We start from the raw sequence: 15,877 nt of genomic DNA, 5'->3' as shown, positions 1-15,877 counted from the left end.
AGATCACCTGAAGCTGGAGTAAGAAAAGTTAAACCCTGAGCTGCCACATGGGTGCTCATAATCAAGCTGGGGGCCTGACGGGGCAGCCAGTGCTCTTAACCACTGAGCAGCAAAAAGAAGAAGAAGAAGAAAGCTGGCATTAAAGGTGTGCACCGCCACCTTCCCCGAATGTTGAAATTGCAGGCCTTGCCACCGCACCCCGTGCAAGGAGTCTTTTAATTTAATTTTTTGTACTTCTGTAGTGTGGGTGGGCTTGAATGTCAGCGTAAGGATGGGGAGAAGAGGACTTGTTTGAGCTGGTTCTCTCTTTCCACAATGTGTGTTCCAAGGATTAAACCCAGGTCTGATATCAGGTGTGGTAACAAGCATCTTAAACTGGGCCACCACCGCACAGGCCTTGTTTGTTGGTTGGTTTGGTTTTTTGTTTTGTTTTTATTTAAACAGATCACAGCCAAGTTACTTGGACTAGATACAGTGACACATCCCTTTAGTCTCAGCATTTGGCAGGCAGAGGAAGACAGTTCTCTGTGTGTAGCCTGATCTACAATAGCAAGTTCCAGGCCAGCAAAGTGGAACCCTCTCTCCAAAAAGAAAAAGAAGAAGCTTGAACAGATTTTTATAATTTCCCCCCAGAATTTGGGGGTTGGACCTAGTGCCCGTGGTGCTAAGCAACCATTCTACCCACTGAACTATATATCCCAGCCCCCTTTTCTTTCTCTTAGATGAAGTGAAGCAGAATTTTCATGAAGTGTAACATGTATAAAGTCCTGCTTATCTGACAGTTTAACATCTCCCTCCTCAGATAGGAGCCTGTACCCCAGGGGTGCTGGGAAACCCAAGGGGTCTAGATCACCTTAGTGCAGCCAAACTTCCCTCAGATTCAGTCTCACTATGCAGATGGCATTGTCATCTGCATGGCATAAGTGTCTCACATTCCCATGTTGAGCCCTTGAGACTCCCAAGGAGGAGGAGGAACCAGCTAGCTGCCTGGGTTGGTAGGCCATTGCAAATTCCACACACAGCTGATAGGTCTAAATCTGGGCCTTTCTATTCTCACCACATTCCTACACTGACTTTTGGATGGTCTCAAATGCCTGCCTGTTGGGTTGATGGTATCATAATAAGCTTGATTTTTTTTTAATTAAAAAGGTTTAATTTATTATTTTTTTTATGAGGGTGTGTATTTGTGTGTGTGTCTGTCTCTCTGATTCTGCACCGTGTGTGTGCCTGGTGCCCTTGGAGGTCAGAAGAGGACATAAGGTCCCCTGGGATTGGAGTTACAGACAGTTGTGAACCATCATGTGGGTCCTCCACGAGAGCAACAAGTGCTCTTACCTTCTCACCATCCCTCAGCTCAGAGGTAGGGTGCTCCTCTAGCTAAATGTAAGTAAGGCCTAGAGCCCAGTTCCGAGCGTTGCATTTCAGAAAAGAAAATTGAGAAGATTTTTGTGTTTGTCTCACTGTACAGCCCAAGCTGGCCTCAGAACTCAGGGTGAGGGCCTGGAGAGGTGGCTCATCGGGTGAAAACACCGACTGCTAAGCCAGATTTGACTCCCAGAACCACCCACATGATGGCTGGCAACCATTTGTAACTGGCTCAGGGTATCTGATGCTCTCTTCTGACACGGCAAGCACCCAGCGAGCATGTAGTGCACAGAAAGGCACGAAGGCAAAACACCCATGTAAAATGAACAAATCTGATCAATGTAAACAAAAAGTCCAATATAGTTTACATAATTGTGCATATTTAATAGCAAAATTTAAAGAACTTACCATTTTAATTTTTATGCATTGTTAATGAGTATATAATTACATCACTTTCCCTTTCCTCCCTCCAGCCCCCACCAGGTCCCCTTACTACAACTCTCAAATTGATAGTCTCTTCTTCCTCTGTTACTACTATTATGTGTGTGTATGTTTATGCAAAAATATACACATCTAACCTACTGAGTCTCTTTCTTGATTGTGTATATATGGTTTCAGGGGTTGACCGCTTTGTACTGGACAGCCAGGTAGGGGACCCATCCATGGGAAGGACTAACTCGAAGCCATCATCGTCTGCCTGTATTTCTTTTTCTAGGACTGGGGCCATGAGATTGATTATTCCCTTCCATGTCCACATTATTATCTTCATTGTTTCAGTCTCATGTAGCCATTTCTAGGAGAGACTGTTTGATAGCTGATTTCCTGGTATTCTGGCTCTTAAAATCTTTCTGCTGCCTCTTCTAGGATGTTCCCTGAGTCATATAGATGTAGGAGCTGTGCTGTAGATGTATCCATTGGGGCTGGACTCTGTATTGTGTCCAGTTGTTGTTTTCTGTGATAGTCTCCATTTGCTGTAAAGGGAAGCCTCTTTGATGGAGGCTAATGCTACACTTATCCAGCGAAGATGGCAAGAACCAAGAGGAATCTGTGGGCCACTGGTCTGGAGCTAAGCCAGTAGGCAGAGAGATTAGTGGTGGCTGTAATTAACTGTTTTGAGACAGGGCTACCTGTTCTGGAACTTGCCATGATTGACCTGGAACTCACAGAGATCTACCCTTTTCTGCCTCCCAGGTGTTGGGGTTAAAAGCCTGGCCCAGCTTAATTATTATTATCATTTTTGTATTGTTTATGTTTGTGTGGTACATTTATTACAGTGTACTTACTTTGTATCCCAGCTGTGGCCCTCTCCATCCCTCCTCTAGGTCTTGTTTTTATTTGCCTGCATTTTCTTTCAGTAAAAAAAATACTGCATCTTGAAGAAAGAATACAGGATGGGCACATGTCTACAATCCCAGCTCATGGGAAGCTAAGGCAGATCACCAGTTCTAAGCCAGACTGGGCTACATAGTGAGTTCGGGGCTAGCCTGAATTACCCGTCTCAGAATCCCTAAAATCAGAGCTGGGGAGATGGCTCAGGAGGTGAAAGTGATTGTTATGCTAGAATGGGGGGGGGGGGGAGGCTGAAGCCTGAAGGGAGTGGTGGCACAAACCTTTAAATCCCAGCTCAGGAGGCAGAGACAGGTGGATCTCTATGAGTTCAAGGACAGCCTGGTCTACAGAGCTAGTTCTAGGACAGCCAGAGCTATACAGAGAAACCCTCAACCAGGGTTTTTCAAAAGAAAAGGAAAAAAGCATCATTCCCCACCCCCCCACCCCTCATTAAATTCCCAGAATCCACTCCAACCTCTCTAATACCAGCACTCCTCCCTGCTGAGAGATGGAGACAGGCGAATCCCTGCAAGTTTAAAGTCCACCTACTCTGGTTTATATGGTGAAAAAATAACAGACTCTGTCCTAAGCAAGGTAGGAGGCCAGCAGTTTTGGTTACCCCAGACCTTTAATCCCAGCACTCAGGAGGCAGAAGCAGGTGGATCTCTTGGGATCCAGGCAGTCTCAAAACAAAACATGCTAAGTCAAGGGTCAACACTTGAGGCTACTGTCCTCTGACCTATTCAAACACAGTGGCACTCCTGTGCCTGCACTCATATCCTACACAGAAACAAAACCACCAAAAAAGTTCAAAATAAAACCGAAATCTAAAGGCTGCTGATAAAGCTATATAATACATGAAGCAAGAGCCAGGCCCTGGGATCAAGCCTGAAAAACACCGAAGAATCCCACTAGGTGATTTGTGTAATTGGGTCCTTCCACATGCAGTCTGACTTGACAGAAGTAGTTATGCACACATGCATGTTTTCCCATCTCAGTAAATAACTACAGAACCATTCTTCAGGAGTGCATTATGGGGCTGACGCAGTGTACAAAAACACTTTGATGTTGGGAGTGTGGGGAGCAGAAAGCAGGGAATTGATAAAGAGCTTCTGTTGTGTGCCTGAGGCCCTGAATTCCATCTCCAGCAGAAACAAAATCCACACTCAGTTCTAAGTTATAGCGCTTAATCCTTGGGCTTCGTGCTGGGTGGAATCGACTCCAAGGGACTGTAGTACTTTCCTCTACCAGCATCCCCGTCCTGGCTGCTCAGACTGTCAGAAGGGCTGTGTGTAAGCTATTGGCCAGCCTCCTGGGCCCAGGAATGCTGCCCTGCCTTTAATAGCTGTGTGAACAGTCCTTCTATGGGCAACAGGCAGTTGCCTGGGTACCTGCATGTTTTCTTCCTTAGAACCTGTGCTTCCCATGCTGACCCTGAAATTTAGACCAGATGCATTTTCAGGGAAAAGGCGGTGAGGTTCCTTGAGTGGAAGAGAACGCTTGAAATGTTTTAGAAATGGAATAAAGCTAAATGTCTCCTGCCAAGACTGTGTCAACCTAGCAGCCAGGAATGACAGAGGGCCCTTGGCGTCCCCTGCGGTCCAGTGGGCAGGGTCTGAGGCTGGAAGGCTTTCAAAAAATGAGGTGGGGGACAGTTAACTATCAAACACCCATATTTTTCTCTCTACACTTGCCTGAAACTAAGCAAAGCAAAACCCAAATATGGCTTCCAAGTGGGGCTCCTTTTCTGAGTTGTGTTTGCGTACATACAGACAAACAAACAGTCCCCATGGCATCACCACTCAAGCAACTGTGACTGCTGAATGGCTCTCTCCCCAGCTTTTTTAAGGCGCTCCCCGGACGGACCTCCAGCTGCAGCCATTTGGCCACCCGAAAGCCTGAGCCCCAGCCGACCTGCCCCAACCCCTTGCGAGTTTCCTGACTCGGAAAGTAAAGCTACAGCTTCCAGGCTGACTAAACTTGTCTGCTAATGCGCGTGACACTTAGGCATGAACACAGTGGAGCGCGTTCCTGGAATCTGGCCTGGTTTCGCTTAAACGCACCAAGAATTAAAAAAAAAAAAAAGACAATGAAAACCCTTACACTCGTTCGTGCTTTGGTGCTGAATTTTGAAAATACCACTGTTTGAAAGCTGATGGGGTGGAGTGCTTTAGTTTCACTGAAGTCAGTGAAACTAAAACGGTCATCGCATTCAGATGTCCTGAGGTTTACTGGAACGCACTAGGGAATCTGGGACCAAAGGAGTGACTGCGGCTTTGGGCGCCGATCTCGCCTCCGGGAGCCTCGCTGGGTAAACCGCTGTGTTGGAGTGTTAGCCCTCCCCGGCCGTTCCCAGCTGAGCGTCAGCTGGAGGCGGTTGGAAGCCCCGGAAGGGCGGCAAGGGAACGGCGTAGGCGGTGGTGACTCAGCCTATAGCGCTGGAGACGGACGGGTTAAGTGGGCGTGGCCAGCACCGCCCCGCCCCCATAGGCCCCGCCCGCGGAGGCCTGAGCCGGCCTGCGTATTTATAGAGGCGGTGCCCCGCGCGCCGGGGCGTCCCCGTGCCCAGCAGCCCCGCGTCATGGAGCGGCCGGCGCCCTTGGCCGTGCTGCCCTTCTCCGATCCCGCGCACGCCCTGAGCCTGCTGCGCGGCTTGAGCCAGCTGCGCGCTGAGCGCAAGTTCCTGGACGTGACCCTGGAGGCGGCGGGCGGCCGCGACTTCCCCGCGCACCGCGCTGTGCTGGCGGCCGCTAGCCCCTACTTCCGCGCCATGTTCGCGGGCCAGCTGCGCGAGAGCCGCGCCGAGCGCGTGCGCCTGCACGGGGTGCCGCCCGACATGCTGCAGCTGCTCCTGGACTTCAGCTACACCGGCCGAGTGGCCGTGAGTGGCGACAACGCCGAGCCGCTGCTGCGCGCCGCCGACCTGCTGCAGTTCCCCGCCGTGAAGGAGGCGTGCGGCGCCTTCCTGCAGCAGCAGCTCGACCTGGCCAACTGCCTGGACATGCAGGACTTCGCCGAGGCCTTCAGCTGCTCTGGGCTAGCGAGCGCGGCGCAGCGCTTCATCCTGCGCCACGTGGGCGAACTGGGCGCCGAGCAGCTGGAGAGGCTGCCGCTGGCGCGCCTGCTGCGCTACCTGCGCGACGACGGGCTGTGCGTGCCCAAAGAGGAGGCGGCCTACCAGCTGGCGCTGCGCTGGGTGCGCGCGGACCCGCCGCGCCGGGCGGCGCACTGGCCGCAGCTGCTGGAGGCTGTGCGCCTGCCCTTCGTGCGCCGCTTCTACCTGCTGGCACACGTAGAGGCCGAGCCGCTGGTGGCGCGCTGCCCGCCTTGCCTGCGTCTGCTGCGCGAGGCCCGCGACTTCCAGGCGGCGCGCTACGACCGGCACGACCGCGGGCCCTGTCCCCGCATGCGTCCGCGCCCATCCACCGGCCTGGCGGAGATCCTGGTGCTGGTGGGAGGCTGCGACCAGGACTGCGACGAGCTGGTGACCGTCGACTGCTACAATCCGCAGACGGGCCAGTGGCGCTACTTGGCCGAGTTCCCCGACCACTTAGGAGGGGGCTACAGTATCGTGGCGCTGGGCAACGACATCTACGTGACGGGTGAGTGTGCTGGGGCCTTTCCAGGAGATACACTCAGGACCTGGAATTCTAGGGCCCGACCGAGCTCTTGGCAGGGCGACTTCGTTAGTTTCCCTATTTGCTTTCAAGCTCGAAGAGAGAGCAGAGACATAGCTGCTTTGTGGATCTCTGTGCCCTCTGTGGTACACAGCCTGCCTTGCTTAGCCAACTCCTTGCCCCGGAGGTGCCTCCCCCTTTTTGGTTTGGAAAAGACCGGGCATTGACCTGGCACAATGGGTGCTTTCTTTTAATCCCCGAGGAATGCGGGGACAGGATGCAGCCTGGCGCCTGGTGAGGCATCTCTCCCTCCCCAAAGCAGGGACGTTTCTCCCGCCCTGCTAAGCCACAGGGGCTTCCTGACTCACTGGCTTTGTCACCAGTGACAAGGTTTCTCAGAGCCCACACCTAAGCGGGGCACTGTGCATCACGTGGTGCTTAGGCTGTGCTAGTCTACGGCTGTAAACATGGTCACATGTTGAGAGATTTTCTTCCAGTTACTTGGCTGAAAACCCAAAACACTGCCGAGTCATGGTAGGCGGTCCCCAGACTGCCCCAGTGCTGGGCTTCTCCCACGTTTTTCACTAAGGATGAATCCCTGATCAAACCGGAGGCTATCCCACTTCAGACCGACAGGGATGGCCTCTGGAAGTGCTATATAAGGAAAGACCACTGAGGCCTGTGGCCCTGTTATCAGGCTGGCAGGCATGAGACTGGATTGTCAGGGGTGTCACTGTCATCTTGTTGTGGCGTGTCTGTGGGTCTCTGAACAGAGGGTCAGGGTCAGCTCTGGCCTCAGCGGTCCTGACCTGCCACCCTGAATCCGTCCTGCTGGACCCTTCCAGAACATAGCCCTCTTTAACACCCTGAGCCTGACCCCGTGTGGTTGGCCGCCCTGCCCCCATCTCCTCTGAAGTCTGGCTGGTGATTTTGAGCAGAGAATGCCTTCCCAGAACTGCCAGGCTCGCCTTGGGTAAATGTCACAGCTGAACAGCTAATCAGGGTTAGGCAGGTGGCTCAGTCCTTCCATTCAGCTGCTGGTAGGGGATTTTCCTGAGGGTCAGGAAGCCACCTCAGCTGCTTCAGCGTCCCTGGAAAAGACCAAAGAGGCCTCAGATGCTCCTCCCTCAAAAGCTGAGACACAGACAGAATGTCTCTGTTCAGGGCGCCAGCCAGGACAACTCCCAGGATTACTGGAGTCTCCTGAGAGCAGGAGAGTTTTGTAGTCTTAGACATACTTTATACTCTTTTTTTTTGGGGGGGGGGGGGGCGTGGGGAGGTGGTTCAAGACAGGGTTTGGTTTCTCTTTGTAGCGTTGGCTGTCCTGGAACTGGCTCTATAGACCAAGCTGACCTTGAACTCACAAAGCTATCCTTGCCTGTGCCTCCTGAGTGGCCTTGTATTTTAAACTTTTGTTGACACATACAGAAGTCACTGGCCGTCATACTTGTATATACCTTGATAAGAGTTTGAAGTGGACCATGCTCCTGTATCCTCCAGTGAAGTCAAAACAGCCCCAAAGATGTAGGGCGCTGGAGCATCCTTGGCCTGGCGCAGCTTTGGTTTGGTGGCCAAGTCCCATGTTTGGTGTCTAGAAGAGGTGCCCGGAGCCAAGCGTGGGTGTTCTGAGTTAACTGAGAAGTGTCACCGTGGTGCCCGCCTTTAATCCCAGCACTCAGGGAGGCAAAGGCAGGCAGTCACTGTGAGGCTGGGGCCAGCCTGGGCTACAGAGCTGATTCCAGGACAGCTAAGGCTACAGAGAAACCCTGTCTTGATTTAAAAAAAAAAAAAAAAAAAAAGAGTATGGTGCTGTTGGGTGGGATTATATGTTTATGGGTGTTTTGCCAGCATGTAGTCTGCAAACCTGGTTCACACCTAGGTGCCCACAGAAGCCAGAAGACACCATCAGATCCCCTAGGACTCATGGATAGTCATGGATGGTTGTGAGCTGCCACATGGGTGCTGGGAGTTGAAGCCAGGTCCTCTGAAGGGGTAGTCAGTGCTCTCTGCCTGAATGTTGTTTCTTGGGATGGAGTGTCATGTAGGCCAGGGTAACTAGACCTCCTGAGAACTTGAGTGCTGGGATTACAGATCTGCTGCGGTTGGGAGAGGAAGCCCGGGCTGGATGCGAGCTGTGGTAAGCGCTCTGCCGGCCTAGCTGCAGCTGTAGTGTAGCACTTCGGAGAACAGTGTCTTTTGTCCTTGGTTTAACAGCAATTAGTGGGCCTGTGCACTGCCTCAGTGACAGCTTGGCGAGGCCCTCAGAAGATGACAGATGTATTTTGGGTGACAGGGTGAGGCTAATTCCTCTGCAGGGAGAGGCCAACCCGGAAGTCGAGGAAGGCACAGGTGGGTGACTCACCACACGTGGGTTGACCATCTGCCCTTTGTGTGTCCTGGCAGGTGGGTCTGATGGCTCCCGGCTCTATGACTGCGTGTGGAGATACAACTCAAGTGTGAACGAGTGGACGGAGGTGGCACCTATGCTCAAGGCCCGAGAGTACCACAGCTCATCTGTACTGGACGGGCTACTGTATGTGGTGGCAGCTGACAGCACAGAGCGCTATGACCATGCCAGCGATTCCTGGGAGGCCCTGCGGCCTATGACCTACCCCATGGACAACTGTTCTACTACTGCCTGCCGTGGCCGGCTCTACGCCATTGGCTCCCTGGCAGGCAAGGAGACCATGGTGATACAGTGCTATGACCCCGACACGGACCTGTGGTCACTGGTGGACTGTGGCCAGCTCCCACCATGGTCCTTTGCACCCAAGACTGTGACTCTGAATGGACTCATGTACTTCGTCAGGTGAGCCCACGTTGCACCATCTCTGGCTCGGCAGCATTTCATAAATGGGGCCCAGAGGTGGGGGCAGGCTGGGATCAGGGCTACGGCTTGTCTGCCTCTTACACTGTTTCAGTGGGAGCTTTAGCTTTCCTTAATGAAGCCACCTCGAGGATAGTGGAGTCTTGGCAGTCCTAGCTAAGCAGCCGGTGGCTTACCGTGCATCCACCGACCAGGTTCGGGCACATGCATGGCTCTACTCTAGCCCCAGCTACAGGATCTGATGACCTGTCTGGTCACAGCCAAATGCACCTTGACTGACCGGCTGCTGGGCATCTGGGAGGGTAATGAATTGGATTGCTTGTGTGCCTTGTGTGTACTGATCCCTTTCCTCATCCAGAGTCTGCCTGAAGCTGTGGGCTGGGAGGGAGGGAAGAAGGGGAATAAATGACATTGCCCTCTCTCCCCTTTTGGTCTGGGACTTTGATCTGGGAGCCCAAAGGTGTGTGCCCTCTGCTTCTGGGCCTGCATTTTCTTTGGCTGAGCAGTGCTGACCTTTGCCTGCCCAACCCGCCTCCTCAAACAGGAGGCAGCCTCTCTTCAGGGTGCACGCTGAAGAGTCTAAAGGGACACAGGTGTTTTGTTTATCATCTTAGTGGCTGAGGGGCCAGATGTCTTTAAATACCAGGACTTAAAGCTCTGCTTTGAGAAGGCCCTGGAACCTTCCTGGGTGCTGTTATAAAACTGCCTGGCCCTTCCCTGGCTCTCCCCACCTCCTCTGCTGTCTTCAGGAAGGGGGAGGGGCTGGCTATAAATACCACTTTGAAGAGTGCCAGGTCTTTGCTTCAGCCCCTCTGCAGTGGCCGCAGTGGCCCTGGCCCAGTACCTTTGAGACTGCCCTCCCTGTCCTAAGGCTGTAGGGCAGGATGTTCCCTGTGCTGCTCTGGGTCCTGACACCTGCTGGCTTTTCTCTCCTGGACAAGAGTCAGTATTGACTGCTAGCTTGCCAAGTGGAAGTGGGAGGGTTCTGCCCAGTGTGAGGTTTGCTTATGTGCCATCCACACAGGAAGCCACCTCAGCCCCACCTAAACACCGGAGAAAGGGAGAGAATGTTTTGTGAACATGTAACACCGTGCGCAGAGCGCCGCCTGCGTCATGATAGCCCTCCCTGTCAGGGACATAGCCAGTGCTCTACGACGGCCATAGCATCCTTCAGCTATTATCGGTGACCAGTAAAAGGAGCCTCTGTCCTGGGCCTCCTGTGCAATGGCTCCATGGTGGTTTCTAGAAAAGGCAAAGGTGTTGACTCCTTGGCTGGGAGGTAGCAGCCTTGAGAGGAGACAGGTAGCCCTGTCCAGCCTACTCCCTTCCAGCTGTGGCTCTCTGGAGAACACAGGGATGCTCAGTGGGTTCAAAGCCAGCCTGGACTAGAAATCAAGACCCGGTTCACAGGAAGAGTCAGCAGCGTTGAGGAGGACTCTGGCCCTCACAGCCACGGTGTGACGTCTGTCTGTCCCTCCACAGGGACGACTCTGCCGAGGTGGACGTGTACAACCCCACAGAGAATGAATGGGACAAGATCCCGTCCATGAATCAGGTAAACCTGCAGGCGTGGCAGCGTTTGTAAACTCAGGCTAGCCCTGCTTTTGCAACTGAGCTGTCACTGGATTTTTCGGGAGACAGTCACGGTAGGTGGGGCCTCTTCTAAGTCCTTTGCAGATGCTCCCTGAGTTAATGGAGGGCCTCTGGGATCCTCTCTAACTCTGGCACTTGGCAATAGCAGGTATTAAATAGGGTCTGAGGACTTGGCTAGTGGTCAGCACCCTTACTGTGAGCCTTGGAGCAGAGGAGGGGAGGAATCAGATGAGTTTCCACAGAAAGGCCCCAGGGCTGGTGTGCTTGTGTGAACTCCAGCAGCCACTGTGGCTGGAGGGAACGGGCTCAGACAGGTCTTTTCCTGAGGAATTGACCTTGGGAATACATTTCTTGACTGCTGTGTGCTATGAGCAGGGGCACCCTCACAGCTGCTGGTGTGTGGTCAAGGTCTCCTGTCTCTGCTTGCTGAGAAGAAAGGTCTACCACTAAGGCTGATGGTGTGATAATTCTTGGATGGCTTTGAGGGTCTCACCAGGGTCAATTTCCAGCTGTTACTGATGGCTGAACCAGCAAACTTCCACCTATCTGTAAGGTGGAGAGTCTGCCCTAGAGGGCTGATGCTGAGGTGCTGTTGGGCCTCAAACCTGGAGACCATGCTGGCCACATAGGGAGCCCTATCTTCTGCTTGGGGAACAGGTAGGCGCTGGCCTACTCTGTCTATGCTCCCTACAAAGCTGCCTTAGCAGGGTTCTTAGCTGGGCTGTTCCCTGGAAGTTACTAGAGCAGTCGGGGCGGGGTCTGCCCTGCCACTGCTGCCTGCCTCTCTCACTCCTCCACCTTGATCCGCAGGTACATGTCGGGGGCAGCCTGGCCGTCCTGGGAGGCAAGCTCTATGTCTCCGGGGGATATGACAATACCTTTGAACTCTCGGACGTGGTGGAGGCATATGACCCGGAGACCCGGGCATGGAGTGTGGTAGGGCGGCTTCCAGAGCCCACCTTCTGGCATGGCAGTGTGAGCATCTTCCGCCAGTTCATGCCACAGACACCAGCAGGGGGCCGTGGCTTTGAGCTGAACAGTGGCAGCAATGACGTGGATGCAGGCCACCACAGGCTGCCACAGAACCCTGAGGAGCTACACTAGTCCAGGCCTGGCCCAGGGGAGGGCCTTGGTGCAAGGGGCCTGGCGCCTGCAGAGGCTAGGATGGGTCACCAAGCAGAGCAGTGGCGCATGGGTGCTGAGTGAGCCCCTAGATGCTTCGTGTGAAGGTTTCTGTGCATTTGGAGCCTACGTCACAGCTTCTTGGGACAAAGCTGGTGGTGACCACTTATGTGGTCAAGAACCCGTGGCTTCTCCACCATCGAGTATCTCAGCCTTCAGAAGTTACCTCCAGCTTATACCATCCAACTCACCATGCGGTATGCCTCTCCTTGCTGCCACCTCCTGGGCCTGCTTCCGCCCAGAGCAAAGAGTAAGGTTCCCTGTGATAGTCAGAAAGTAGCCTGTCCCAGAGCATTGGGAATGCAGGAAGACAAAGGCTGCAACAGAGTGCTAAACTCCACACTTGGTACCAAAGATCCCTGTAGCCAGTGCTGCAGGTAGAGGGGTGTCAGCCCACCTAGCTTCCCACCTCACCAAACAGGGTGGGCCTTCAGGAGTTGAGTCCTGAGCTGAGCTACTAATCCACAGTATGAGCCTGAAGGAGTCTGTTTCCGTAGTACCTGTTCTCACCTGGGAAGAAGGCCCTCCCTGGGGCTCTTTCCCAGGCCTACAGGAGATGACCAGTGCCCACAACACTGGCTTGCTGTGGCTCCTCTGGAATCTGACAGTTGGCCGAGATGCTGGGCCTGGGAGTAGAGACGCCTGCTTCTAAAGAAAGCTGAGGGGGGTAGCCCCAGCCCTGGGCTTTAGGTTTGAAATGCTTGTGGTTTGACCTGGAGAAGCAGAAAGTTGGTAGCAGTAAGACACAAGTTGGTTTTGTCTGACAAGATGTACAAGCCATCATTGCTAGAATTTCTCTGTCATTGTTTGGAAAACCAGGATTCCTAGGATTTTAGGCCCAGGAGCATGAGAGCCAGAGTACCTGAACCACAGCTTAGGGGATCCCTGGGTTTCTGTGTGCCTTTGAGTGGTTTCATGGGTTTTGGGGCTGGGACCCGTCAGTACCCAGTGGCCTCTGGCCACCTCTGAGTGGCTATGGCATGTTTCGACCCAGGTGCTGCCAGCCCATCCCTCCGGGGCCTCTCCTCCCTCTTGGCCAAGTACACTCTTGCAGTGAGCCTTAAAGAGCTGCCTCCCAAGACCACTCAGAGGCGCCGAGTGCTCTGTGAGGTGCCTTGGCACAGCAGGGTGGGGGCCTGTGAATCAGGTATGAAGTTCGGTACAGGGGACAGCATGCTGCCCTGTCCTTTTGGGACAGAGGAAGAGCTGTATCGCTGTACTGCTGTGACCTGCAGTAGTTACTGCATTATAGTGCACATTTGCATAGGACCCTTCTGCTCACCTTGCTCCAGAAATACTCAGGTTTCCAGGACCCCATGAAGACTAACAGGGTAGGCACTCACTGTGGGCCATTTCTCCCTGAGCTCCACTTGTGCCATGGGCTCTGGGCTCTACCCTAGCACTTAACATGTCTCTACACTAACAGGGATTGAAGCTGGGACACCTAGGGATGGGACTGTCCCTTGTCACATGTATAAAGCTTTTATATGTCAGGACAAAATTAAGTTATGAAAAGTTCTGTGCCTGATTTTTGATGCTGATCTATAAGGGATTTCTTATATTTATGACTTCAGAGACTTTTTTTTTTTTTTTTTTAAGAGACAGTGTTTCTCTGTGAAGCCTTGGCTATCCTGGGCTCACTTTGTAGACCAGGCTGGCCTCAAACTCACAAGATACACCCACCTCTGCATCCCCAGAGTGCTGGGATTGGGATCACAGGCATGCGCCACTATGCCCAGCAACTTGGAGACTTATGTAATGAAGGTCTCCTTCTTTAGGTGACTAGCATTCAGTCACCAGTGCCTGGGGCGGATTTGTGTATTTATTTTTGTTTGTTCTGTAGGCTTCTATGTCAAGCATCCTAAGGTTTTAGGATACTTGCCCACTTTTTGAAATAAAATGTTTCCTACATACCAGGTGTCATAGCCTTCATCTTTTTCTGTTTGGTTGGTTTTTGAGACAGGGTTTCTCTGTATAGCCCTGGCTGTCCTGGAACTCTGTAGACCAGGCTGGCCTCAAACTCACAAAGATCCACCTGCCTCCACCTCCTGGGTGCTGGGATTAAAGGTGTGTACCACCACCACCACCACCACCACCACGGCTAGGTCAACATCTTCCTGCTTCTGAAAATCCTTTCTTTGTGCACAGGCCAGCACTGGTGGGGGAGGCAGGTCTGGTGGGCAGGAGCAGAGTGAGGAAGCTGGTGTCAGCAGGTTCAGGAGGTGAGTTTGGTGAGTCCAGGTTCTGAGGGAGCTTGCCTTCACAGAACTTCTCAGGCTTTCTCACTTCAGTCGGTGAGGCACAGGATGTAGTGCAAAGGCAGGCTCCTGCCCACTGGGAGGGGCCTTTAGAGCCCTGGTTCTCAACCTGGAGGTTGGAACCCATAAAGGACCATGGAAAACAAGATGTTTTCATTACAGTTCATTAACAGCAAAATTACAGACAGGAAGTAGCAATGAAAAGCTTTATGAGGAGCCCCATGAGATCAACAAAGCTAAAGGATCTGAGCCCAAGGGGTCCTGCAGAGACTGATGCACCGAAGACCATGCATAGAGAGGACCTAGACCTTCTGCTCAGATGTGGCCGATTGGCTGCTCAGACTCCATGTGGATCTCTGAGGGGATCGGGTGCTGTCTCTATCATGAACTCCGTTGACTGCTCTTTGATCACTCACCCCTGATGATGCAGCTTGCCAGGCCAGGGAGAAAGAGGATCCAGGCAGTCCTGAAGAGACTTAACAGGCTATGGGGAAGGGGATGAGGAAAGGAGGAGGGAAGGTGGGTCTGGGAGGGGAATTGAGGGAGGGGGCTTCAATCCGAATATATAATGAAATTGTGAAAAAATAAATAAAATTAAAAATAACTTTTTAAAAAGAAAAACTTCAAGGTTAGGGGTCACCACAACAGGAGGGAGGTGAAGCTGCCCACACCTGTTATTCCAGCACTCAGGGAAGCAAACACAGGCGGATCTCTATGAGTTGGAGGCCAGCCTGATATATAATGGGAGTCCAGGACAACCAAGGCTACACAGAGAAACCTTGTCTCAAAAAAACAGGAGGGAACTGTTATTAAAGGGTTACAGCACTAGGAAGGTCGGGAGCCATTGCTTTAGAGGGTCCTCCAACAGACTGAGAACCCAACCCCCAAAACCTTCAAGCTGGACAGCTCTTCTCCCTCAGAGCCAATCCAAAACAAGGGAGGGAATACCTGGGCTAAGAACAAAACAGTCTGGGATCCCTGAGGACAGGTGGAGGATCTCTGCTTTACCCTGAGCCATACCCCCATCCCTATGGCCTTTGTCTCCAGAACAGATCTGAAGTTAATAACAGACCTTATTGGCAGACCTGGGGCGGAGGTGGTCATGTGTATTACCTCTGCCTTAGCTGCTTCAAGGAATGAAAAGGAGTCTGGTGGGTGTGTTCTGAGTGAAACCCATTTTCCTAACAACTCTGGTGGGGATTAGGGCAGATGGGGGCAAGGGGATTGGGCAAAGCCCCACTCCAGCTTCTGTGGCCATTCAACCTGGGTGGTGGAATGTTTCAGTATGTCCACATCTGACCTATGCCTCCTGTAACAAAGTACTAGTGACAGCCTCAACCAACAGTGTGACAAAGATGATCTCACGGCACTTACTCGGCTACCATACTGTGAGGGAGCCCAGCAGCCAGCAAGCAGACCCAGGCCCCGGAGCTCCTGCTGCACTGTTGACAGGCCAGGCAGGCATGAGGAAGCTTTCCTCAGAGCAGCTGCCCATAGCCCAGTAATTCTGCAGGTCTCCTACCCAGAGACCTTCCTCAGTGCTTATCTGAGAAGCGTGAGTCTGTACTAGCCCACATAAACATGTGGATGGAACAGAAACTCCCTCTGTGGCTCAGGGATACAAGGGAGACGGGCATCTGCGCCTCCCATCTGTGCTCTGCTCTGAAAGGTGGGCCACTACGCCCCTTCCCGTTCAAGTGTGCACC

General features: G+C 52.9%; 1 protein-coding gene across 1 annotated transcript; it reads left to right on the top strand.

The window, feature by feature from the left end:
- Positions 1-2,974: 2,974 nt before the first annotated feature.
- On the top strand, positions 2,975-13,826 carry Klhl21 (kelch like family member 21). Its single transcript, XM_021644256.2, has 4 exons — positions 2,975-6,296; positions 8,715-9,120; positions 10,621-10,693; positions 11,542-13,826. Exons 1-4 carry the CDS (start codon positions 5,276-5,278, stop codon positions 11,833-11,835), a joined length of 1,794 nt encoding a protein of 597 aa, XP_021499931.1. The 5' UTR covers positions 2,975-5,275; the 3' UTR covers positions 11,836-13,826.
- Positions 13,827-15,877: the final 2,051 nt, after the last annotated feature.

This window comes from Meriones unguiculatus, chromosome 3 (assembly GCF_030254825.1).
Source record: "Meriones unguiculatus strain TT.TT164.6M chromosome 3, Bangor_MerUng_6.1, whole genome shotgun sequence".
NCBI classification, from domain to species: Eukaryota; Metazoa; Chordata; class Mammalia; order Rodentia; family Muridae; genus Meriones; species Meriones unguiculatus.
Note: the sequence above shows the minus strand (reverse complement) of the source record. Positions and strands in the feature narration are given on the sequence as shown.

Bases quoted from the DNA above. Each gene is read 5' to 3' on its own strand.
- Klhl21 (XM_021644256.2), top strand. From the start codon at position 5,276: ATGGAGCGGCCGGCGCCCTTGGCCGTGCTGCCCTTCTCCGATCCCGCG. The intron at 6,297-8,714 runs GTGAGTGTGCTG...GTGTCCTGGCAG, and splicing joins CAACGACATCTACGTGACGG to GTGGGTCTGATGGCTCCCGG. The intron at 10,694-11,541 runs GTAAACCTGCAG...CTTGATCCGCAG, and splicing joins AGATCCCGTCCATGAATCAG to GTACATGTCGGGGGCAGCCT.